Source organism: Pestalotiopsis fici (assembly GCF_000516985.1).
Source record: "Pestalotiopsis fici W106-1 unplaced genomic scaffold PFICI_Scf_1, whole genome shotgun sequence".
Classification (NCBI taxonomy): domain Eukaryota; kingdom Fungi; phylum Ascomycota; class Sordariomycetes; order Amphisphaeriales; family Sporocadaceae; genus Pestalotiopsis; species Pestalotiopsis fici.
This window is the reverse complement of record NW_006917091.1, coordinates 5,228,399-5,252,764: the sequence shown is the minus strand read 5'-3', so window position 1 is coordinate 5,252,764 and position 24,366 is coordinate 5,228,399. Positions and strand designations below refer to the sequence as shown.

The 24,366-nt window shown below is 50.1% G+C and overlaps 9 protein-coding genes across 9 annotated transcripts; 3 read left to right on the top strand and 6 right to left on the bottom strand.

Annotated features, from left to right (window-relative positions):
• Positions 1-1,772: 1,772 nt before the first annotated feature.
• Positions 1,773-3,287, top strand: PFICI_01546 (Eukaryotic translation initiation factor 2 subunit gamma; the record flags this gene model as incomplete). Its single annotated transcript, XM_007830127.1, has 1 exon — positions 1,773-3,287. One exon carries the CDS (start codon positions 1,773-1,775, stop codon positions 3,285-3,287), a length of 1,515 nt encoding a protein of 504 aa, XP_007828318.1.
• A 1,278-nt stretch (positions 3,288-4,565) lies between these two features.
• PFICI_01545 (uncharacterized protein) lies at positions 4,566-5,450 on the bottom strand (the record flags this gene model as incomplete). Its single annotated transcript, XM_007830126.1, has 1 exon — positions 4,566-5,450. The coding sequence occupies one exon, from the start codon at positions 5,448-5,450 to the stop codon at positions 4,566-4,568; it is 885 nt and encodes a 294-aa protein (XP_007828317.1).
• Positions 5,451-6,165: 715 nt separating this feature from the next.
• On the bottom strand, positions 6,166-6,698 carry PFICI_01544 (uncharacterized protein; the record flags this gene model as incomplete). The annotated part of the gene is made up of 2 exons (XM_007830125.1): positions 6,166-6,454; positions 6,559-6,698. The coding sequence occupies 2 exons, from the start codon at positions 6,696-6,698 to the stop codon at positions 6,166-6,168; spliced, it is 429 nt and encodes a 142-aa protein (XP_007828316.1).
• A 2,455-nt stretch (positions 6,699-9,153) lies between these two features.
• On the bottom strand, positions 9,154-10,752 carry PFICI_01543 (uncharacterized protein; the record flags this gene model as incomplete). The annotated part of the gene is made up of 3 exons (XM_007830124.1): positions 9,154-10,306; positions 10,375-10,549; positions 10,620-10,752. The coding sequence occupies 3 exons, from the start codon at positions 10,750-10,752 to the stop codon at positions 9,154-9,156; spliced, it is 1,461 nt and encodes a 486-aa protein (XP_007828315.1).
• Positions 10,753-11,210: 458 nt separating this feature from the next.
• PFICI_01542 (uncharacterized protein) lies at positions 11,211-13,330 on the bottom strand (the record flags this gene model as incomplete). The annotated part of the gene is made up of 2 exons (XM_007830123.1): positions 11,211-12,640; positions 12,700-13,330. The coding sequence occupies 2 exons, from the start codon at positions 13,328-13,330 to the stop codon at positions 11,211-11,213; spliced, it is 2,061 nt and encodes a 686-aa protein (XP_007828314.1).
• Positions 13,331-14,497: 1,167 nt separating this feature from the next.
• Positions 14,498-15,561, top strand: PFICI_01541 (Amino-acid transporter arg-13; the record flags this gene model as incomplete). Its single annotated transcript, XM_007830122.1, has 2 exons — positions 14,498-14,608; positions 14,668-15,561. 2 exons carry the CDS (start codon positions 14,498-14,500, stop codon positions 15,559-15,561), a joined length of 1,005 nt encoding a protein of 334 aa, XP_007828313.1.
• A 335-nt stretch (positions 15,562-15,896) lies between these two features.
• On the bottom strand, positions 15,897-16,573 carry PFICI_01540 (uncharacterized protein; the record flags this gene model as incomplete). The annotated part of the gene is made up of 2 exons (XM_007830121.1): positions 15,897-16,360; positions 16,462-16,573. The coding sequence occupies 2 exons, from the start codon at positions 16,571-16,573 to the stop codon at positions 15,897-15,899; spliced, it is 576 nt and encodes a 191-aa protein (XP_007828312.1).
• Positions 16,574-19,270: 2,697 nt separating this feature from the next.
• On the top strand, positions 19,271-21,314 carry PFICI_01539 (uncharacterized protein; the record flags this gene model as incomplete). The annotated part of the gene is made up of 4 exons (XM_007830120.1): positions 19,271-20,514; positions 20,572-20,749; positions 20,809-20,889; positions 20,940-21,314. 4 exons carry the CDS (start codon positions 19,271-19,273, stop codon positions 21,312-21,314), a joined length of 1,878 nt encoding a protein of 625 aa, XP_007828311.1.
• Positions 21,315-22,587: 1,273 nt separating this feature from the next.
• Positions 22,588-23,580, bottom strand: PFICI_01538 (Casein kinase II subunit beta-2; the record flags this gene model as incomplete). Its single annotated transcript, XM_007830119.1, has 3 exons — positions 22,588-23,121; positions 23,187-23,432; positions 23,521-23,580. 3 exons carry the CDS (start codon positions 23,578-23,580, stop codon positions 22,588-22,590), a joined length of 840 nt encoding a protein of 279 aa, XP_007828310.1.
• Positions 23,581-24,366: the final 786 nt, after the last annotated feature.

Genomic DNA, 24,366 nt, shown 5'->3' with positions numbered 1-24,366 from the left:
CCATCAGATCAGCAGTTGACAAGTAGGCAAAGTGAGCTCGAGAGGTAGGACAATGGAGGCGCAATTGATTGAATACCTGTTTCTGTTGTAGTCCCATAAATGGTTTCCAAGAGGTTGAGCAACAAGCCAATGTCGAGTTGTACTTGATGTTCATGTACGCACAAATGTGTCAACCACACCCCCAAATCTCACCAAGCGCAGGCCTGTTGCGCGCGTTCAGTGGCTAGGTAGATCGCTAGGTTACCAAGGTCGCCCGACACCTACGATTGTCGTCGAGTGCCATCCATCTGCAAAGGCCTTTTCAGTCTCAACCGACGACCAATACCTATGATGGTGCCGTGAAAATGCTTCCCATTAGTCTGCCAGACCGAGAGATTTCTTACTGGTGTTGCGCTGCACAACCCAAGAGAGTTATTTTTAACCCACTTACACAATAGAAGCCACCCTGTAACCCGATGGTCGTGCCAATGAGAGCATTTCTCTCCGGCCAAAATGCAACACATTTAACCCAGTAAATCGGTTGCCCATCTTCGAGAAGGGGTGTGCAGACACGGCTAATATCTTGAATTTCTGGGGCTCTTGGAGCGTTTGGTATCTCACAAGGAGACGATGGTGTCGACAAATCTGACATTCTGCCTCTTCACCGGCGTCGGCTGGGTATTCTTAGCCATAGCCGACAACACAAGACGAGCGAGCAGCCTTACCACTTACTTCATGATATATATTTTTGGCAACAAACCAAACTTTAGCGAGGTAGACAGATACTGTACGAGGAGAAGAGACACATTTTGCCGACATTATGGCCAACGGATCGTTAGCAAGACGTGGTATAAGATACAAGGAGTACGTGCCGAGGGCTGTGTCCTGCTTCGAAACCTAAACACGCTGCAGATTATTTCTAAGACTCCGCCGGTCCTATAAATCAGGAATCTGAGATGACTTGGAATGAGTATACGCGTACTTATACAATCTGCCATTTGATCATGAGACGTTTCGCTCGTCTAGGAATTTTGGCGTTTTATTTGAGGCTGTCGTTAATTTTTACCCCACTAATGTCTGTGATGATGTGATTTTTGATTACTTGAAAGTCGCATACACATGGAATCTACATGTATAGCAATGAATAGAGTTGTATAATATTGTAAAATCCCAAACTCTGATGATGCAGTTTCTGCAAGAGATCATCTTGTACATAACCTGCATGCCCACGTGGTGATCTAGCTTTTGAAAGTGTACGTTGTGATTCCATATGAATCGCCTTTGCATTGTTATCAACAATGATTCCAACACTACATGTATCAATCAACTTGTAATTGATGCATTGCAAGACTCGTAAATTGAGCATGATGCCTTTATATACGAACTATCACGACACGGGGCACAACATGGTAGTATAGTGTCTCCTGCCCCAGCTTCCAGCCAGGCCATTATTTCTTGGTGGGGTTCTTGCCCCGCGTAAAGTCTCTATCTTATCAAAGCCGCCAGCTGAACACCTAGCAGCTTGGAGCCGTCATCCCACTCTGACAGCTGTGCCGAAAGAGTCATAGTTGTGACAAGCACCACGCCACAATTTCGAAAATACCTGAAGCAGCAGAGGCAGGACAGGCAATTCGTCATTTCCACGGCTACTCATTCAATACCAGAACCCCCATCGCCAACCCCCGGCACGCGGATCCCACGAGCAACCCACGAGATATTTTTTTCCGTCGACCTTCTCGAGATCGAACCCTTCCATCCGTCAGCGCAACCCCCCCGCGAAAGGAACCGCCACCATGTCCGCCGACAAGTTTGGCAACGATATCCCCGACTCCGAGTCCGAGTCGGGCGACTCTGTCGACGAGCAGCAGATTGACGATGGCGCCGAGGACATCCAGGAGAAGCCCGTCAAGTCTGCGATGAAGAAGAACACCATCATCGCTGCCCCCGATGCTACGCGCCCCGAGCTCCCCCCTCAGACAGATCCCAAGGATCTCGACGTCAAGAGCTTAACTCCTCTCACACCCGAAATTATCGCCAGACAAGCAACCATCAACATTGGTACCATTGGTCACGTCGCTCACGGAAAGAGTACCGTTGTCAAGGCCATCTCCGGTGTCCAGACTGTTCGTTTCAAGAACGAGCTGATCCGTAACATTACCATCAAGCTTGGTTATGCCAACGCCAAGATCTACAAGTGTGATAACCCCGAGTGCCCGCGTCCTACCTGCTACCGGAGTTACAAGAGTGACAAGGAGGTCGACCCTGCCTGTGAGCGCGATGGATGCAGCGGTACTTACAGACTCTTGCGCCACGTCTCGTTCGTTGACTGCCCCGGTCACGATATTCTCATGAGCACCATGTTGTCAGGTGCCGCCGTCATGGACGCCGCCCTGCTCCTGATTGCTGGAAACGAAACCGTCCCCCAGCCCCAGACTTCCGAGCACTTGGCTGCCATTGAGATTATGAAGCTCGACAAGATCATCATTCTTCAGAACAAGGTCGATTTGATGCGCGAGGAGGCCGCCCAGCAGCACTACCAGTCCATTCTGAAGTTTGTCAGAGGTACACCGGCTGCCAAGTCGCCCATCATCCCCATCTCTGCCCAGCTCAAGTTCAACATTGACGCCATCAACGAGGCCATTGTCAACACGATCCCTGTGCCTCCCAGAGACTTTACCCAGGACCCTCACATGATGGTCATTCGATCCTTTGATGTTAACAAGCCTGGTGCCGAGATTGAGGAGCTTAAGGGTGGTGTCGCTGGTGGCAGTATTCTTCACGGTGTGCTCAAGCTCGGCGATGAGATTGAGATCAGACCCGGTATTGTGACCCGTGACGAGAAGGGCAACCTCCAGTGCAAGCCCATCTCTAGCAGAATTGTGTCTCTGAACTCGGAACTCAACGAGCTCAAGTACGCTGTTCCTGGTGGTCTCATTGGTGTTGGTACCCGAATTGATCCTACACTCTGCAGAGCCGATCGTCTGGTTGGTTTCGTCCTTGGTCTCAAGGGCCGTCTGCCCGCCATCTACAGCGAGATTGAGGTCAACTTCTACCTGCTCAAGAGACTTTTGGGTGTCCGAACCGCCGACGGCAAGCAGGCCAAGGTTGCCAAGCTGGCAAAGAACGAGGTTCTCATGGTCAACATTGGTTCGACGTCGACTGGTGCCAAGGTTTCCGCTATCAAGCAAGACGCTGCCAAGCTGACTCTGACCTCTCCTGCCTGCACAAACTTGGGCGAGAAGATTGCTCTTTCGCGCCGTATCGAGAAGCACTGGCGTCTCATTGGTTGGGCTACTATCAACGCGTAAGTTACAGTACACCCGTGTCTTGTCATTGAACTGTACACTAATCAGATTATAGCGGTGTAACACTAGAGCCTACGGCAGTATAAGGTTAATGTGAAACGACGATAATTACGATGCACGATCTTTGCGCCAGGAATTGATCACAATGCGCTGCGTCCGCGTATTCCCAAACATATATCATCATTGCGAGGGACATGCACGTATTCGATGGCATATACAGGCTGAAGGTGTCTGCTCACGCTGTCCAATCGGATCAGTAATTGGATCATCATGAGCTACCGAATTGGGATCGGTCGAGTTGTAGAGCGTTCGACCCCAACGTCCTGGCTTAAACGAAAGATTGAAGGGGATATGAAAAGTCATTAAGATATTCATGTTCAAAGGGTAGTTGCATTGCATGGTGTCCTGGAGCTGAGGCAGAAAAAATAGAGCGAATGATCCCACAGAATGTTATGCATCATCATGTGATTAACGCCTCTACTTGGCTTGTTCATCACAAAGAGGGGAGAGTTCAAAGATTTGTCCCGGCTGAAATAACAGCTGTTCAAAGAGTGTTATCGGCGTGGATTGAGACCATGACTATGTTCTTGTACCACCCAGCCGCTGCGATGTTTAATTATACTGAAGCCATCATCTCTTAACTTGGGCTGCTTAGCCTCATATTGTGTTGAACTGTGAGTGGCCATGCTACCTTGCGCTGTACGTTGTGCTCACATCATAAACTTTTTTTTTTTTGGACGTTGTCACCTTGAACTTGCTTCGACTTCCTCGCCGGATAAGTCGCTCCACTTGTAATATTGAACGTTCGAGACTTTTCCTTTAGACACACGCAAGAATTCGGTGCAAATAGTGAACGAAGGTCAGAATACAATAAATGATGTGTTGTCCGTCGTTCCAAAAAGAAAGAAAGGAAAAAAAAAAAGGTAAGGTCATTCTTGCAGCCAAACCAATTTGAATGTAACGTGTTTATGGCAGCTACACGAGCGATGATGCAACAAAAGTGACAACTATTCTCTGGCAACCCTGTTCGAATTGCATGAGCAGACATCTCTAAAGATGAATCATGAAAGGAAAGGAATGTCGAAAGCCGTGCATATTTGTGATGGTTGGTAATTTTATACAGTAATCACCACCTTTCCTGGGCATAAGCCCCCTTTGTATCGAGAAAGACGTGCGTTCATGTGTGTATATAATATTCATAAAGAAAATGTTACTCATGGGTCATCTTGTGATCACCACATTCACAAGACAGCCAATTCCCCTGCCAACTAACAAGCAACTTCATCCGGGTGGCATTAAAGCCCGCCAGTTCACCATACCATTGTCCAACCCTTCGAAGCGCTCGAACCCTACTTTTTCCAATATTCTCTGACTGGCCTCGTTGGTAGACGTGGTCCAGGCACAGAGGCGTTCCGTCACAACGGTTAGCCCGTCTGCATTCCCTCCTCCCTCTGCCACTGCCGCGGTCCGCTGATCATCGATGTCGCCAGCTCTCTCCTTGCCAAGTTGCGAGGTCGAGCCTGATACTCCCCAACTTGTTTTTATGCCATCGTGACTATTAATGCCAAAGGAAGCCGGCGATTTCAGAACGGAGCACTCATCAACCTCGATCCGCCTGCAGCTACGTGGCAGCGCCCACCAGAAGCGCACAAAGCCCGTGACGAATTCCGTGGCATACCCGCGGCGCCAGTGCTCCCGCTTGAACTTGTACCCGAGTTCGGGCCACCCGGAATCAGTGCCAGCAAACATGTGGACGCCTCCATCGCCGATAAGCTCCCCTTCGGCATCTTTTCCCTCCTCCCCGTCCTCATCATCCACCTTGCTGCCCTCTGACAATATGGGCCGCTGCTGCCGCAGAAAGATGCCAAAGTAAACATGGGAATCGCGATACGGCGGGCCCAGCCTCTTGAGCTTGGCCTCGGTCTGCGCCAGGGACGCGTCCGGGCGGCCCGAGTGGCTCGACGTCATGGCCTCGGGCTGGCTCCGGACGGCGTGGAGGGCGGCTAGGTCGGAGGCCCGCAGCGGGCGGACGCGGAGTCGTTCCGTCTCAAACGTTGCCTTGCCCCCTCGCCGTACCGCTGACAACAAGGCGTCGTCGTCGACCTGGGGTAGGGTCGTGGATACGAGGACCGTCTTCTTGTCTTGGTTCTTTTGTGACATTGCCATTGTATGAGTCTTGTCTCTGTTCTGTGCCTGCTGCTGCTGCTGGGAGGAAGACCACGTGTTACATTATTCCCTCGTTCGGCAAATTCGCAAGGTCGAAGAATTTGAGCTCTCGAGGGTTGGGAATGGGACGGGGGATGTTTCTTGGTAGTTTTGCAAAGTAACAGGTGCAGCAAGGAAAAGAATATCAATAGTTCTTCCCTCCTTGGAAGGATCATCAAGCAGCCATATGACTCATGAGGTTGCTTTCAAGAAATGCTGTGTTGGCGGCCGCCATCTAGGCCTGGCCTATGGAGATTTTGAGCTGGTAATAAACTGTCCCTCTTCTCTCCCTCTCTCTTTTTTTTCTCTGCCCAACGGCATCCTTTACATACATGTAAACGTATCTTGCTGCCCCATCAGGCAACTCCCCGAGAAAGATGTAAAATCAAATGCGCTAGAGGCCCCTGGCCGTGGTATCATTTTGCTGCAAAACGCCGAGCCGAAAAAAAATAATAATCGTCAACCGAAAAGAGGGGAGGTCGAAGCCCAGACAATAAAGGAGAAAATCGCAAAATCAACAAGCCCCAACGCCTCGTTCATGTGCAACTGCATTCTTCTTTACAGAAGCATCCTCCCCAATCAAGAGCCGTTTCTACCAGCCCAACGAGCCCGGCACGATTTCGTTCCCCTCCCTCATCCCTTTCCATCATAACAGTCGTTTCCTTTTTTTTCCTTCTCATGAATGATTGAGAGTGAACTTGACATCTCCACTCGTCGCTCCTCCACTGCACGTGCCCGACATGCTGCCAGTCGGACAAATGGACCTGGCCGCGCGCACGCACTGCTCCCAGCGGTCCTTGGAGATGTTGATGGCGGCGCCCGGGTGGGCCGGGGTGAGGCTGAACTTTGCCGAGCCAGAGTGCCCGATGGTCGTCGGGGGCGAGCCCTGACACCTTGTCACGGAGCCCGCAATGCCGCCGCAGATGGACAGCTGGGCCACGTTTTGGTCGTGAAAGACGATTCTCCTATAAGCAATCCCGAGGATCAATATTTGGTTCTAATTGGCAGCACTTGCAAAAGACACAAGACTTATACATGTCAAAAGAAACCGTGTGCAGGGTGGACTTACTGTCCCGAATCACCGCATGATACATCATAGACGGCCGAGGGGTTCAATGGCATCGAGGACCGCATCTTGAGAACCTCGAAATGCTCTTGCTCCACAGAGTAATGTGGCCATACAGGCTGTGCTGCAGCAAGAGTTGCCATGATGAACAGACATACTGTTCGTACAAGTCCGGCGGAAACCATGGCTGGATATCGGTGCCTATTGATGCAAGGGGAAACGATATCGAGGTAGGATAGAGCAGGCCCCCTGGCAGTGATATAATGTCCAAAACGCAGATCTCAAGAAGCTGCGTCTAAAAGAGTGAATATAACAGCACAAGACGTCGAGGTTCTTTCTAATCTTGAGGGCAAGAGTGTCGACAGATGGATAAGTGACCAAGGAATACCGTCAAGCCCAAAGTGCCCGTCAAGGGAAAGAAGAAAAAGGAAGGAATGTAGAGAGAAGGAATGATATCACGACCGAGAGAGATCGAGAAGAAGCGGAATGACCAGTTCCGTTCAAGTATACCAGCAACCAGGTGGAGAAGAAAAGAATGAAGTACACCCAATGGTGGGAAGCGAAGATCCAGATCTGCACCGGGAGAAAGAAAGACGAACGGGGAAGACAAGTTTGTTAAATGCCCTTTTTTGCAAAGACGCTCCGAACCGAGTTGACCGGCGGGGAGGGGAGAGATCTACGTGGGGGATGAGATGGGATAGGGATGGGTCATGATATTCCCCTGTCAAGGATCCATATGCGGACGGACAGACGGGGGTCCCAGTTGGATAACGAGTAACAAAAATCCAGGGCGCAAAGAAGAAGAGGGGGAAAAAAAAACATGATCAATCCAAACAGTCTTTCTGGGTAGGCAACCCCCAAGGCTGAAGCTCCCCGGTGTGAGCTCGAGACGCCTTCCCTGCTCGTAACATGCTTAATTTATCCTACTACAACGGTGTCGAGATAAGCTCAAAGTGAGACTCTAGTGTATATAAAGTCACTTCTGAAAACATCTCGTCATTACTCTTTCGGATAGTGACGTATTTAAAAAATTGACAACCAAGAATATCAGCCAGAAAGAATAACTGTTCTATTGTATCCGTTGTTGATCATGTTTGAACCCGGCAATCGGGTTGATCCAGACTCACACGATGAGATGAAGTTGTTAAAAAAAAAAGAAAAAGTATAGTTGAGGGCCATGTTCCGCAACCGGGTGACCAATGAGTTGATACATCCGAAGGGCACCGAAAGAAAACCCGGAATGGCATCCTCCCTTTTGGGGCTTGTCGACCGTGGTCTGCGACAAGCCCATAAACTTGGTCAAAGCAAAATGGGATGAACCTCAAGGGAGAGAGAGAGAGAGAGAGAAAGAAAAAAAAGAGCTCTTGGAGAGCATGAGGGGCGGTCATGAATCTGAAACAACCCTAAGTTGGAATATAACACAGGGATCTTTTCGATATACTAGTTTAGGTAGTAAGTAGTAGTTCAATTCCATTCTAGCGTTGGCGAAACGGGACAGTGGCTGATGATACTGTGGAGACGGATGAGCACGGGGACTTTGTGACTTTTTTTTGTATAATAGCTCACGGGAATTAGGAACCGGAGGAAGAATAACAAGAAGAAAACAATATATCAATCAACTTTTATCATTTGGGGCTGCGTCTGTCCGTGCTGGGAAAGCAGCACATTGATTGAAAACTTGCGCGCATGTGCGTCCCCAATGTCCGTGCAAACAATCTTGGAAATGTTTCGTTCGGAAATTGGCAGTTTGTATAATTCCCACAATTCTTGTTCGGATCACTGCCCAACTACTAGTTAGTGGCCAGGTATTCACGGTATCACAGTCGTCGTGGCCTCATGTGCGGAGGCGGGGCCTGGGTTTGTAAGTACATACTAAAATCTTCCTTGCCGTACATCACCAACGATCTGCCGCGGAAAATCACCTCCCGCCCCCATGCTCTTTTTCGCCAAGGTTGCCTGTGGGTTAGGTGGGAATGCAACCTCTGTGGTGTTTCAGGATGGGGGCATTATGAAATCAGACGAGGGGAGGGGTTGAAAGCTTCCCATGAGTCCCCATCTGCAGCCTGGCTCGGCGCATTGCTATGAAATTATTCCCTCCTTCCGGAGCTATACATCCCACTTCCCATCTATGGTATGAGGCTCATCGTCTTATCTCTAGACGACGGGCTGGGCACTCTAGGCAATAGTGCACGTCGCATATAGTCTGAAAGGTGATATTACATGCCTGTCCAGTTAATGCCTCGACATTTACAAAGTGATGAGATTTTCTCAAACTAGTTGCCTTGCCGCTTTTCATGTCATTCGAAGCCGAAGCTGGAGATTTCTTTTCCTTGAATCAGTCCGGGAGGAGCATGTTTTGAAAATACCTGTTGGATGAACATCAACAAGATGTATCCGCAGTTTCAATTCCTGCCCAAGGCTTGTATTTTTACAAGAAAGACGAGTTTGTCTTTGCACCAGTCTATCATTACTATACATATATAGGATGCTCTCCTGCTAGTCACCAGACTCATCAAGTCGGGTGTTGCGTCGTAGTTTGGGTATCACAATACATATTTCCCTACGTGCTTTGCCAAGATATATCCCTACCCGTTTTTCTCAGCAAGTTGCCTTGCGACTGCCACAGACGCCGCAAACTCCGTTATCGCCTGCATTGCGATATTGACTTCCCTGACAGGACACACTCGTGCATGCCCAGGCCTTGGGATCTTTTCTCATGTCTAGCACGTGTGAGCACACGCTGCACGTTAGACTGATGGGTCCATTCTCTGTCGAGCACATTGGGCATCTGACAGACTCGACTGATGATTCATTGTTTGTAACTTCGGTGGTTGCAGTGAGAGCAGGCCCCTCCTTTGGTGTCTGAAGTCTCAATATGGACTGGCTGATGCTTCTGGCTGTCTTCTCGGTGCCGTCTTTCTTATTGACAGGATCTTGTTTTGACGATGCGGCTTGGAGCTCTCTGCCACCGGGTTTCGTGGGCTTTTCCAAAGATGGCAAGTCTTGCAAGGAAAGGTCGGTTTCATTCTCCTGCTTGATCGCCGTTCGTTGACGCGACGGATTGGACTGCGCCACAATCATTGATGACTGTAGCTCTCGCAGTTCGTTTTGAGCGTCACCATCTTCAGGGTTTTCGTCCTCGCAGACCTTGATCAAAGCCTGTCCGTTGTTATCCAGGAGCTTCTTCCCGTTGATATCAAGCGCATCAGGCTCGTCAAAGTCGCCCTCGCTTGCCACGTCAAAATCATCGTCGCTGTCCGTCTCGTCCTCGGCCTTGACTTGCTGTTTGGTTTCTTCCTCCTCAGCCTTCTTCTGCTGATCAAAACGTGCGAGGGCGGCTGCAGCCCTTAGGTCCCGCCCTCTCTTGCTCTTGGCAACTCTAGGCTTTCCTTGAGTTTTCTTACCTCCTTCTAACTCAGATTTGACGACCTCGTCTTCACCTAGAGCCACGCCATTTGCACCAAACTTCTTTAGGATCCTGCGCTCTTTTCGCTGTTGATAGCTGAGCTGGTCCTTGGCTTTTCGCTTGGGTCTTCTAGACCGATACGTTCCGCCGCATGTATGCTCAGGCAAGACTTCGTCGGCCAAAACAGTATTGAATTCGAACTGTCCCGTGCTCAAGAGGTGGCCTGGTCCCCAGAGGCCCTCGCCCGTGTATTTATTGGTCCAGAGATGTCGCATCTGCTCTGCGTACTTGTTCCGTACAGCCCAAAATGCTCTCGAATGATTCATCTGCTTACAATGTGCGAGCCTAGTATGGTCTTTGTGTCAGTATGGTGATTACTAAAAGATTCCCATTGGGGTTATATGCCATCGTACTCATGCATCATGACCATTTGCACATAATTGAAAGGCAGCCATCGCCCTGTCGATGGGCTTTTGAGCACGAGTTGGATGACCTCTCCAGCGTTGAAGTTGCGGCCAACAAACTCCCTATTTGGCTCAAATTCTTCCAGTGACATGACTGAAATGTGATGCTCTCTCATGACAGGGACTGATGCAATGTCGGGTCAGTAAATGGGAAACACGTGAGCACAAACAAACCGGGTCGATCGCAAACTCACCACATTGTGCTGCAATACGTTCCAGGAAATCCTGGGCTACAGCTTCGTCGGGGCCTCTGAGAGGCTTGATGAAGTTGATGTGCGGGTTTGGTTGCAGCTTTCTGGCATTGAGCCGCTGGATACCCAAGGGCATCTTGAACCGTTAACGGCGGCGTTGTACTCTGACAGAAGCGGAACGTTGAGTGAAGAAGCGACGAGTGTAGTTGTTTGAGATTCAAAGAGGATAGAAAGAAGCTTGATCGACAAGTAGAAAAGGTAGACAGGTCGGCGCGTGGACGCGCGCAATGGCGATGAACAAAGTTTGATGTTCAAAGACGAGCTGGGTGTTTGAATGGGTGCTACTGTTTTGGTGGCATTCAGTGGTGACCCCACTATGAAGAATAGTAGTAGCTGTAGTAGGTAGACTTCTAAAGGTTTGCCACCAACCGCCGTTTGTCATTCAAACTAACGACTTGCACAAGTACGTGCACACACAAAGAGATCACCTATGCAGTGGACAGACGATGCTCGATTCAATTTTCATACTTGACATAGGTACCTAAGATAAGGTGAATGTATTTCGAGAGCACGTAGGAGGAGCAAGACAAGATATCAGCGTCTCCTTCCAGCACCACCACCCGTCTCTGCCTTGTCGGCCAGGGAAACCACCTCGCCAATGCCGGCGGCTTCTTGTTCGTCTTCCAAGGCCGTAATCTCCTCTCTGCAGTCCCACCATTTCTCTTCACTCATTTCAAATGCCTTGGTCTTGATCTCCTTGATGGTCAGAGTTTCAGGCTGGATGTTCTTCCACCTCAGGCTCGTCATCAAGATTTCTTGCCACTCATTCGATGTTCGTGTGAAGAACTCGCGACGCGATTCAAAGGGTCTCGGGTGAGGCAGGCCATCGTCAACCGATGTAGCCGCTGTATCAGCCTCGCTCTCCTCTTCGGTCGCAGCGGTACTGGCAGTATCTGCATTCGATGCTTCATCCACCTTCTTCTTCCTCGCGCTAGGCGAGCGGATCTGCTCTTCAACTGGCACGGGTTCTCCATCTTCCTCTTCGTCGTCTTCTTCGTCGTCATCTTCATATTCGTCCTCGTCCTCATCGTCTTCATCATCGGAGCCGATCCAGTTCTCGACCTCTCGGTTGAAGACTTCCTTGCATCCGTCCAGCTTGTCCAGATTGACCGCGTACAAATCATCGAAAGTGAACTCACGGTCATCTTTTTCGAATGTGCCTCCATATATCCAGAGCATATCATCCTGTACTGCTAGCTGCGCGTTGAATCGGGGGTGTGGGAATTCCAAAGAGACCGGCATCTCCCTCACCGGATTTTCGGGCTCTTCTGGTTCTTCGTTCTTGAGACCAATATCCATGTCATCAGCGTCTTCGAGAGACACTCCAGCTTGCAGAGCTGCTAATTGCTTTAGAAGTTCCTCTTCGTTTGCCTGGGCTCTGCCCCTTCTGCCAACCCTCTGCTCCACCTGCTTCTTCTGATTCCTGGGCTTGCGGAGGGCAAGCGGGAAGAAGCGGTTGCGCTCTACATTCCAAGCAAACAACTGGTTGAAGAATTCACTCTCCATATCCTCCTCACTCTGGTCCACGTCGTGAACACCGCCAAACAAGATGCCACGGCCCTTATGGTAGGCCATTGTAGCTCCCACTCTGGCAGGAGTAGGAATGTTGGCTGGCTTCTTGCGGCGCTCCCACCGGACTGTGGGAGGCGCGTTTGCCGGCGCATCGGCAGGAGGCTGTGTGATGCGCAGGAAGAAACAGTCCTGATGAACCATGGGCTTGAGCACGTTTCGCTGACCTTGCGATGCTCCCTTGGCCGACTTGTTTGCCGATACAGTCGCCTTCACCTTGGAGTAGCCACCGTAGAGGACAGCGCCATTTTCATGGGGTAGAAAAGTGAAAGAGGATCTGGCATCGGGCTTCAGCTGTGCTGGTGGTAGCACCGGACTGTGCCACACAAAGTTTTGGGTATCATAAAGCCAGAGATCACTCAGGTACTTGGTCTGGTTTGAGGTGTCTTGGAATCCTATCATACAACATCAGCACCAAAAACGCTTTGAACACTCCCAGGTCGTCTAGCCTTACCGCCAAAGAGAATAATGTAATTCTTGTAGTATGTCATGCGGTGTCCCGACCTTGCTGGGGGCGTCTTGCCCTTGGCTTCTATGCGAGTCCATTCACGACTGTGCGGTTCGAGCCGCCAAAAGTCATTGTAATGGTAGAAAGTCCCCTGCTTGGGACTACTGAACTCACCACCAAAAAGGAAGACCGAGTTGCTCTGGTTGCCTCCTCTGCACCAAGCATGGCCGGATCGAGGCAGAGGGGCATTAGGGGAGGTGACGGTGTGCCACTCGTCCCGATCAGTGTAGTAGATGCTCAGATCATTATAGAAAGTAGCAATGGCGCCGTTGTAGTTCTCACCGCCAAACAGGAGCAGCTGATTGGCATTTGAAGGAGAAGCCATAAAGGTGGAAGAGGATCGAGGCTTGGGTGGCACCTCGGCCACGACTTCCGTGACCTTGAGAAACTGTTCTTGTTGTTTCTTGTACTCTTCGAGAATGTTATCCAAATCAACATCTTCGACATCGCTGCCTTCATCCTTGGCAGCCTTGGCCTTGGACTTCTTCTCGCCCTTTTTTTCTTGCTTCTGCTTCTTTTCAGCCTTTTTGGCCTTTTTGGCTTCTGCCGCGGCTCCCTTCTTCTTGTCCTTTGCCATGTCGTCCAATTCACTCAAGGGTAAAATGGATTAATAACCAAACAGGCAGTGGCTCAAAGATTCGGCCTGCAGACCTTCAAGTAGGGGAGGCAACCCAGCTGGAGAAAGTATTGCGGATATGACTCCAATGTTTTCCTGGCTCAAGCCGTCTTACTCAACCCTAAAGAGTAAGGTAAATACCGACTGAGCTAGATTAGATATGCAGTCCAGGGTGTCAATGAGAAAAAGACACTGCAAGACATTGGACAGCCACTAATACCCAACCGAAAAAAACTGGCGATAGATTTTTGAGTTTTTGGTTACCCCTCCCCCGCACTAGGACGCGTGCACATCAATCAGGTCGTGCGGTCAAGTCAGGTCAGGTCCAATGGGCAAGGCATGTACCTGGGTAGGTACCATCATGGTGGGCACAACTTATACCAGGTACGAATACGTAACTCAGAGCTCCTTGGTCGGTCCTCTTGCTCCTCTTTTCTCTCCCGCAATGTGAAAATTTCCCTTTGCGTGCTGCCGAATCTTGCTTGCAAATCTCGATTCTTATATGAGATATTTTTTTTCTTCTTCCTTTGTCATACAAATCATGGGGCCGCAGTGACATTCTTGCTTGAGGCCTCCACAAGTCTCGGGAACTCGATCGCTAGTCCAATTTTTTATCTGATCTAAATTTTTTTTATCTGATCCGAAATGACCCCGAACCGTGTCGACCCCCATCGACTTATTACATACGTCCCCCTCACATCCACCTTCGCCCGGCGGTGACGAGGTTTTGCGAAGACGTTGGGTCAACGCTGTTGGTTGTTGGTCGTATTTTGCACATGCCAGACGGACCAACGACCACATACGCCCCGATTGTTCCTCGTAGCAGAAATTACTATATTACTATTACACACTAGAAAATCTGTCATGACCTCCAGGTTTCCTCCGACCCTTCAATCTCCTCCTCCAATGCTGCCCTCCTGCTAGCGCCCGATATTGTTCAAACGGTGAACTCCAGTCGGCAACCCCCCTTCCAAGGCAAGCTCTGGACCGACCTCCGAGCTTCGCTGCGTAACCGCCGAGACCCAAGTTTGTACATAAAGCGCTCGCAGTCTGCGCCCTCGTCGCCTTTGCAACGAGTGCAATCAGACCGTCTCAGCCCATACGTCCCAACCAGTCTCTTCCTCCACCATGGCGGCCCAAGTGTTCGGGACCTCTACGAGTGTTCTTCCAACTATCGCCATGCCGACTAAAGAAAAGTCCCAGGCGAAAGAGTCTGTGGAGGACATACTCTATGGATCGGTATGTTTTCTTCACCTGCCTCGCGGGAATCAACAAAGACTGGGTTCTAACAGACGCAGGTTGCCGGCATCATGGGCAAGTATATTGAATATCCATTCGACACGGTCAAAGTCAGGCTTCAGTCGCAACCCGACCACCTCCCATTACGTTATACCGGCCCACTCGACTGCTTTAAGCAATCAATCAAACAAGATGGAGTCCTGGGTCTATACCGCGGAATAAGCGCACCTCTGGTGGGCGCGGCGCTCGAAAACAGCAGTCTGTTCTTTTTTGAACGACTGGGTCGGGAGACCATATACAAGACAGGATATTGCCCTCGGGACCAGGACCTACCTCTGCCAGCCCTATGGTTCACCGGAGCCTTTTCAGGCGCCTTTACATCGTTTGTCTTGACTCCGGTCGAGCTTGTCAAGTGCAAGATTCAGGTACCCGCGACGGTCAGCACGGATGGCATGATACTCAAGCCGCCAACCGTGGCATCTGTGATCAAGGACGTCTTTAAGCACGAGGGTCTTGCCGGCTTCTGGCACGGTCAGATGGGAACATTTCTTCGAGAGTCTGGAGGTTGCGGTGCATGGTTCGGCTTCAAGGAGACCACCTCAAAACTCTTTCGTACTTGGAATGAGCGCAGTCTTACCTCGCAAGCCGAGAAGGATGCATTGCGAGCAGAGCCTCTGCCGCTATGGCAACAAGCCGTTGCCGGCGCGACAGCAGGCATGTCTTACAATTTCCTATTCTTCCCTGCAGACACAATCAAGTCGCGAATGCAGACCAGCGCCGTAGGTGGTACTGCTGTGAAGAAGACATTTATGGAGGAAGGGAAAGCATTGTGGAAACAGCACGGGTTACGTGGCATGTATCGAGGATGTGGAATCACCGTCCTGCGATCCGCACCCAGCTCGGCGTTCATCTTCATGATATATGATGGTCTCAAAGGGTATCTACCCTTATGAATGTTTCAATGATCTTCTATAGATGGGTTAGAAAACTGGACTGCTTGAAGAGCAAGCAGAGGAGTTATTGGCGTATATGTTTTTTCGATTATACCAAGGATATACAAGGGCATTGATATAGACAGTCAGTTTGTTCTGGGCACAGCAACCCAAATAAAAACACTCCATCAAACAAATCCAATGCGGCTCAGCTGTTGCTTGTTTATCGTGATACGAGCTATGTGTGAAATGCATTAATTCAAAACGCTATGTCTTTGGTTTGGGTATCACATTCCCTATGAAACATTTTATAATTCTCCTCTCCAATTTACAACGAACAATCGGCCTACTCTTGCTTATTTGTTCTTTCCCTTGAGCAGATCCTCATCCGTGATCCTCCAGTTGTTGACAATGCCGACACCAGCATTGAGGTAGGTCGCAAAGCCCAGCCAGGCGAGGTAGGGAACGTAGAGCCAGCCGGCCGTCTCGTCGAGGGAGAAGAAGAGGCGGGCCAGGTAGACATTGATACCGACGAGGGCGGCAATGTCGGCGAGAGCGACGGCGGGCTTGCGGATGCCGAAAAAGAGCGGCATCCACGCCAGGTTCAGGCCCAGCTGCACCGAGTACAAGGTGGCGGCGTGCTTGGCCGTCTGTACGCCCGCCACGCTCGAGGTCAAGGGGTTCAGGCCCGCGGTGACGGCGCGGTGGGCGGCGTAGCCCATGAGGCCGTAGAGGAGCGTCCATACGGGGCCAAAGACTTGGGGCGGGGGCCGCAGAGGAGGTTGCTTCATGAGACGGTAGGTATCTTGGGTTTTGGAGGCTAGAAAAAAACAAGAAAGATGCCCCGTGTTAGTCTGAGCCCACTTGTATCTTTGCGCAATAGGGAAAATGCCATTAGAGACGCAAATCGTTGTTACTTACGTCTCGTGCTGAAGCCCACGCCGGTGCCCAGCGCAATGGGCAGTAGGATGGAGGCGGCGGCATTCTCGAATACCTCGCGGGGTATCGTGAGATAGGGGATATAAGTCGTCATGTTGAGTAGGAATGGGCTATGAGTGACAAATTGTCCTTCTTCTATAGGTTCTGTTGGGGGGTCGAGGAAAAGCGAGAGTGGGCAGTAGCGCGGGTGTTGATGATATATACAGTCTATTTACTTATATAGATGTCATGACGTAACCGTGGTCAGATTGGGGGGCAGTTTTGCTGCTGTTCCTGAGACACGGACAAAAAACACACATTACTGCTGCGATGCGCTGCACTGCATGTGATCCTAGCTCCCCGGAATCAACTTTTGAGTGGGGTCGGTCGGCACTTTGTGTTACGAAACCCTCTCGGACTTCGGGTCCTTTGCAACTGCGCGCCGGTGGAAAGTGCTTACCGTTGATTGATTCAATGCAAGAGGCTCAGGGGATGTGAATCGAATATTGAATCTCAGTGGGACTGTCAAGCTCGAGTATAAAGGGGAAAGTATTGTGCTAGTTTTGTAGCAATTGGGCTCTTTCTCCGTCGTTGAGTGCTTGACGGGTTATACCAATCGAGATGGAACTCTGGCAATTAAGCTGTGAACCAAAGAATAGTTAAGATTTGCTCCTTAGATTCAAACCTATCAACAGACCCGTCTGCCTAAAAGTATTCATAATTAGCAGAGGAAGTATGCTTCGTTGTTATATGCTCAAAAATATGAACTGATTAACTTTCAAACGATCCGATTACCTATACTGTCAAGCAAGTGGCACATGATACTATGCCAGCCACAGTATCCATTTGCAGAATCGTCTCCAAACTGTCAAACCCCGGGAAATCAGTGACGATACTCACGGAGCATGGTTATCTATAATCGTCGTGATACTGGTGGGATGTCTGTTCGTACCCACTTTATTGCGACTTTCAAGATATGTGCTCTTCCGGATACTCATATCAGCATCTGTTGATCCCCTCGAGTAGTTAACGTTAGATCAAACAGAGTGTGCCGGATCCATCACGAAGAGTACATCACAACGGGCATGCTTCATGCTTCCATGCTCATCCGAGGAGTGAATGATGTACTTGTACATACAATTGCTTATACACTTATATACATATATATATATATATATATACATATGAAGTTTTCGTTGCTGTCTTACTGATATCTGGATAAAATCGTTTTGAGTAAATCATTTTGTGAGCAACCAACTATTGTGTTTGAATAAGTAGGATATTTGATGTTATCTTTCCAATGACTTGGGTATCAACTGCTCAACATGATTGCAATCTTGATCTTAGCCTCGGCTGAGGAATACTACGATTGAAAGAGAGTGGCCGATCGCTTCTTGCTGTGCCTTTGACGACTGAACACTTCATGTTTATCAGGTAAGGGTATGCAGTGTAAGTGAGACGGTAGCAAGTCTGCCAAGCAAGCTGTTTCATGAACATTACATGCAAGAGATAGCGAGGGCTCGTGTAAGAATCCCCATGAACTTTAGTGTTTGTAAAGCGACCTCGGCTTCAGTGCTGAACATGCTACGTAGATATCCTAGAGTTGCTTTGTCTAAAGCTGGCCAAAATATACTGCTGACACTCTCGCAAAGGCATCGTCAGCATTGCAGATGATGATCCAATACTTTCCAAAGTATTCTCTTCATCGCAATGATATGATATCGGAATACCTCGGTAGGTATGGAAATGTGTAATACGAGGGGGCTTCTCCGCATGCCCGAAGCTCGTCGCAATTGCTCTTACACATTCCGTACCCAACAATATAATGCACAGTACATTGGGGGAACCCTATCACTATCGGCGCCGGCATAAAGGATGCAATGAGGCCATGGCAAATGATGGATTTCTGAAAGTGGCGAGATGAAACAACTGTAGATGGCCAAATCAGCAAGAGGACCCGAGTACGTATCATGCATCTACGTAATCCGGACAATATATCGCAACCCTTTCGGTTTCGTGCTCGGCTATATGTATACTCAGGGCACAGTAATAACGCAAGTTAGGTTGAACCCTGCAGGTTCTAGGCCACCGATAGAACGTGCTAAAAGGGTACCTATGCAGTGCTAACGGGGATAGCTCGGCTCCTGCTCCAGGCACTCAGGAGCACTGGGCGCTGACAGTTGCCGCTAAAGGCAAGATTAGCGGGATCAGCTCCCGCTCGCTATCACCAACAGAGCCCCGCGGTTTCCGTAAAGTGGTGTAGTGCATTTCGTAAGAGCCAACCTTGGAACCTACAGTGCCAAATGTAGGCTACAGGAAAGGTTGTTGCTCAAGCAGATCGCAGACAGCGCTGAGCCAAATCCAGGGCTTGGGTTTGTTCCAAAACTTCCCTGGCGCCGTTCCTGATCTTCTCTACCCACTACCCTTTTCTAAAATAATACATACCCTACATACACTTTTCTTCTCCATAGCTCATCGACACTACTTACAGATCCCCCTCCCCAGATTCCCCCCAGGCCCGACTGGGATCGGATCGGATTGTTTGATTGACTGATCGACCGACCCTGCTTGACCTGATCGGCTCCTCCGGATCCCTGCCCGTGATTAGCAGAGGAAAGAGGAAACAAGGCGCCAAAGAAGAGAGAGAGAGAGAGAGAGACAAGAGTGAAAGAAACAGAGAAGAAAGGAGCAGACAACTCTGATCTCGAGGCGCAGATACGGCGATAATGGACGGCCGCTGCTGCATACACTTACACCTGGTCCCGCAGTGAAGCGCGTGAGATGAGAGAATCGAGCAAGAGAGAAGAAAGATATGGACCCTACGTCGACTCAGTTCCAATCGCCGCCCGGCCTGCTGGTTCATGGACTGCCAAGCGGCCCTGCGCCGAACCCTCAGCCGGACCACCAGAACCCCCATCTTGCCCTTCACCACAATATCTCCGTCTCCGGCCCTCCGCCGCATCACTTCTCCCTGCCGACCCTGCCGTCCCATGGCGAAATAAGCCTCGGCGTGCTCGACGCCGCCAACCCTTCCGTCTTTCACCAGCACGCCCACCCGCATTCGCATACTCATTCCCTGCCCGAGCTTCCCCATCTCCCGCCCAACCCAACCGTCCCAATCCTTCGTCCAACGCCTCATCCGCATTCGCTGGAAGCGCCGCCCTCGGTCACTGCTAATCCACCCCCTCCGCCGCCGCCGCCGCATTCGGCCCCTCCAAGTCATGGCCCCCCCGGGAATCGGCCGCCGTCGTTTGGTATTACCCCGCCGGCACCTCTGCCGCCGACGATTACCCAGCTTCAACAGGATGACGAGTTCAATAGCTCAGCTTCGAGCGGGACGCCGCTTGTAGTCGAGCCGGCAGAAAGCAGGCCACATGGCCAGTTGGTGAATAAGATAGTCGTCGATCCGCCAGATCTAGAAGCCTGGCGTAACAAGTTCTTCAACGTCGATGAAATGATACTCTTGACCAACGACGAGTTCGAAACCTACTTTCCCCATATCGATAATGTATACTCGCATCGCTCCACGCAAAAGTACAAGCGTAAACCGTTCGTGTCGCACTACTGGGATTGCCGTATGAAGGGCCGGCCTCCGGGCACGCCCAAATCCAACGATCCACTCAAGAAGAAACGGAAGCGGAGTGCACGGGAGAGAGACTTGTGCGACGTCAAGATCAAAATTACGGAATACTTTCCTGGCGCTACTCTGCAGCTTGACGATGGCGTCGGCTCATACTCCACTCCTCAGCAGTTCTTTGATTCCAACGGCATGCCAATCCAGCCGGGGGCGAATGGGGAGAAGTTTTGGACAATTCAGCGTGTAAACGGCAATGGAGGGAATGGAAAGGGAGATGGTGTTGCTGGTCCTCATAAACACACCCTGGAGAAAAGTGACGAGATCAAAAAGTCCACGGTACAGAGGTACATCAATGCGCAGAAGAAGGAGTCCAAGAAGACCGTAAAACCCGCCCAGAAAAGGGCTTCGGGAGCTGCTTTGGTCACAGCACGGAAACATGCCAAAGACCATGAGCTGAAGCTCTATGCCGCATGCTTTTGGTACGATTCTTCGACTTGATCCAAAATGATCAGAGACAAACTGACTCGACTTTGCAGTCCGTTTTCCCAGCGAGTATGGATCGCTTTGGAAGTAAAGCAGATGCAATACCAATACTGTGAAACCGATCCGTACAAGCGGACTACACAGCTTCTCGAGGCCAATCCCCGCGGCACAGTCCCTGCCATCCGAGAAGGTGATTGGGCGTGCGGGGAGAGCTCCATCATCCTTGAATATGTTTGTCGACGCCATCCAAGCAACAGATCCAAGCTGAGAAAGCTGACCCATATGTACAGCTGGAGGATCATGATAAGAGGGTTCCTCTGTTCCCTACGGACCCACGACTCAAAGCTAACTGTAGATTATGGATTGATCATGTAAGCACTGATGTTAGACAAGGGTAAAATATGCATACTCACCACAGCAGATCAACTCTACAATTGTGTTATCTTATCTTGCACTGCTGAAAGCAACAGATCCGTCACAGCAGAGTGAACATCAAACTCGATTATCAAACGAGATCTTGGAGCTTGTACAGGCTGCTGACGAGAGAGGTCCCTACTTTCTAGGTGCAGACCTGTGCCTTGTTGACATTCACTTTGCGCCATTCGTTCTGCGGCTTTCTCGAATTCTTGCTGACCTTCGCGGCTGGCGTCAACCAGCTGCTAATACGCGCTGGGAACAATGGGTTCAAGCCATTGAGAGCAACTCGCACATACAAGCCACCACTAGCAACAATGATCTGTATCTTGAAACAGCTGATCTCTCAGTGACTGGTCAACAGCACAGTCATCTTTTGTAGAGATGTACATCATTTCTGCCTTCTTTTTTCCTTCGCTTCACCAGGCAACAAAGATGACAACGCCGCTGTTCGGCGTGCGTATATATATATACAGCAAAGAGATGAACATGATTGAAATGCTTGCTCATGTGGATAGAATGGATTTTTGTACACAATTAGCGGATATAGAGATGGAGAAACGAAAAGAAGGGTTTTGAGGTGGCAGGAAAACGGAATCTCGAATGATGAACCGGACTTTCCGAAAATTGGTATCAGCGAGGTGGCTGTCATGGTCTGAGCGGATATCCTTTGACCATAGATCACAGGTATATCGCCTTGGTACTATCCATCAGTCATGGGTTACCAGTTACAAACGGGTGGAAAATGGCGTTTTGGCTTTGCTTTATAACTCGAATATAGACGGCGACTGGAAAGGCTTTGGTAGGTTGGTAGGTTGGTAGGTAGGCTTGTAGGCTTTGTGTGTTATTCTCGGATAAATTGAGCTCCAAGAAAAACAAATCAAGATTTACTCTTTAAACCCAGCGGAATTGAAGAATCGAATTATGGAATGATTCAAGAACTACAAGGGAAATGTTGCTGTGCATCTGCATAAACGTGGGCATCGTTCAGTGTCGTACTATTTTCACGTGGTAGATTGTTTTGATATGTATACGATGGGTGCCAAAAATGTCGAATCATGTAGACGCGTTCATGAACTTCATGGCGAACCATGAACATATCCTACAACACACTGGTGGGTAGTGGATTTGGGACACAAGCTCAATATAGATAGACATGGAACACGGACTTTAGTCTCGGCAACATGAAGAATACTTTTCACTGTAATCCATCCACGATGACAAGGAACAGTTGATGGAGAATCTCTAGTCCGTTGATTTGCAATCGAAACGCCGGTTTGTGAGGAGAAGCTGGGGGTGAGAAATTAACCGGCAAAAACAAAACCAAGAAGAAAAGCCAAAGAAACCGAGACAAAGACCCTCCCCTCCTTTCTGTAGTGTAGTGCGAAAAAGAAACAAACGCCGGTCCATGTGCAAGATTTCATCCTCTACCATTCTCTCTGCCTTTTTCTTCCATTCTCTGTGAACCCTCGTTCATTCATTTGTTTAGTAACTGATTGCGGGGGCCAAGCTCAAGGCCCTGGGCAATGTAAAGTCCTTCATGGGCCTAGGGGTAGTTGCCATTGTCCAATCTAGCCTGCCACGACTTTCCCAATGGGCCTTTTTGGGATACTTGTCGAGGGCATAGTATTCCTGCACGTGATCAGGAGCTGGTCCTAGCCAGCATGATGAGCATCGCCCGCTATAACAACATCATTATCGCGGTCCAGGTTCACATTTCCGGCCCCTTCGTGGAGCAGCGCGGCAGCCTCTTCGTCCTCCTCGTCATCGTCGTCCTCGTCCAGGTCATCAAGGTCCTCGCCATTCTCGCCCTTGAAACCGCTCTCGACCTCCATCTTGCGCAGGCGGCGCAGCATGTCGGTGCGGCGGGCGTTTTGCCAGCGAATCAGGGCGGCAGGGGCGTGGACGCGGAAGCCGTAGACGCGAGGGATGTAGCGCTCGGCGCTCTTGGGCGGCACCAGGGCCGGGTAGACCTGGAACATGATGTTGTGGAACGAGGTGCCAAAATAGGCACCGTCAATGGTGGCGTGCCGCGACGACTTGGGGTTGTAAATGTCCTCGCACCGCGCGCAGTACAGCTTGGCCGGCTTCTGGTTGGGCACGTCCGTCTGGCCCATGGGGAGCAGCGGATGCGAGTGACAAAAGACGCGCGGGCACTTTCCAAAGTCGGCCTTTTTATACTTGTCGAGCTGTATTAGGAGGAAAAACAAAAGAGTCAGCCGGTGCTTTTACTGCAAGGATATCATGTCCTTACCATCTTTGCCAGCCCTCTCGTGGTGACGATGTATCTTGCATGAATCAAGCCGTACAGGTGCCTAGCCGACTTCTCGATTGTCTCCCTCATATCATCGTCGCAGTCGAGATCGAATACATCGGTGATGAGGTCGAGCGCATACTGATAGTACTGCACCTCGGTGTTCAAGCCGGTCAGATTGAAGCGGTCAGTGAGGTAATCCTCGTCAATCTCGCAAAAGTACTCGTTGCCGCGCGAGGATATGAACTAGAGCCTGGGGTTAGCACAAGATGTTCGTTTCCCCGGATGGCCGCTGTGGGCTCTCGGGGATGGACGAGGACAGGGACAAACGAACCCAATCGCGCCAGTAGCTCGTGTAGTCGCTATCCGACTCTGAGGCGAAATCGTCCATCATGATGGCGGCCGGAATGAAGGGTCTGGTCACCGAGGCGTCAAGGCGCGGCGACCGTTCCGAATGGGAGGATTGTTAGAGAGAAGGCAAGAAGAAAGACAACCTTAGGTCGGGGAGGAGGAGATTGGAGGGGGAGGGGGGAAGCGCCTGGGAGGGAAATCTAGAAGTTCTAGACGCCCGTCATCACGCGCAAATGCCTTGCCAGTAAATGACGGAGCGAAAAATTAGGATTTTCCGCTGGCGATGTTTTCAGGAAGTGCTGGATATGTATGTACAGTATTGGGATTTTGTTTGGTTAAACTGCTGCTAGAAATGTATGGATATCGCAATTATGTACAATGGTGGGGGTTTTACCGTCGTCGATGGAGGGACACAAAGAGAGGACGCACGGAGTTGCCGCCATCAATCAATCAATCAACCAATTCACCTGTTGGTGGGGTTCCGTTCAGTTCAGTTGTCGAGGTCTGGGCTGGGCCGGGCTAATAAACTTGACTTCAGTGGGCTGTGGTAGGTGGTACAGCAGCGTCTTGTAGTCGGTGCTGCCTCTGAGGTGGAGAAGGCAGCAGAGCTGGTCCATGTCATGCATACATCAATGTACTAGGTTAGGTGCCTTGAACCATTTGAATACCGCTCTATCGAGGTAATGGTGGTGACTTACATAGTCACTGGCATGTTGAAATAAAACGTGAATTCCACAACTCATGACTTGTGTGAGATTATGTATCTGAGCATCAACTTTGCATTTTGATACACAATGTTTTGCATCTTGCTTAAGTAAATATACAATAG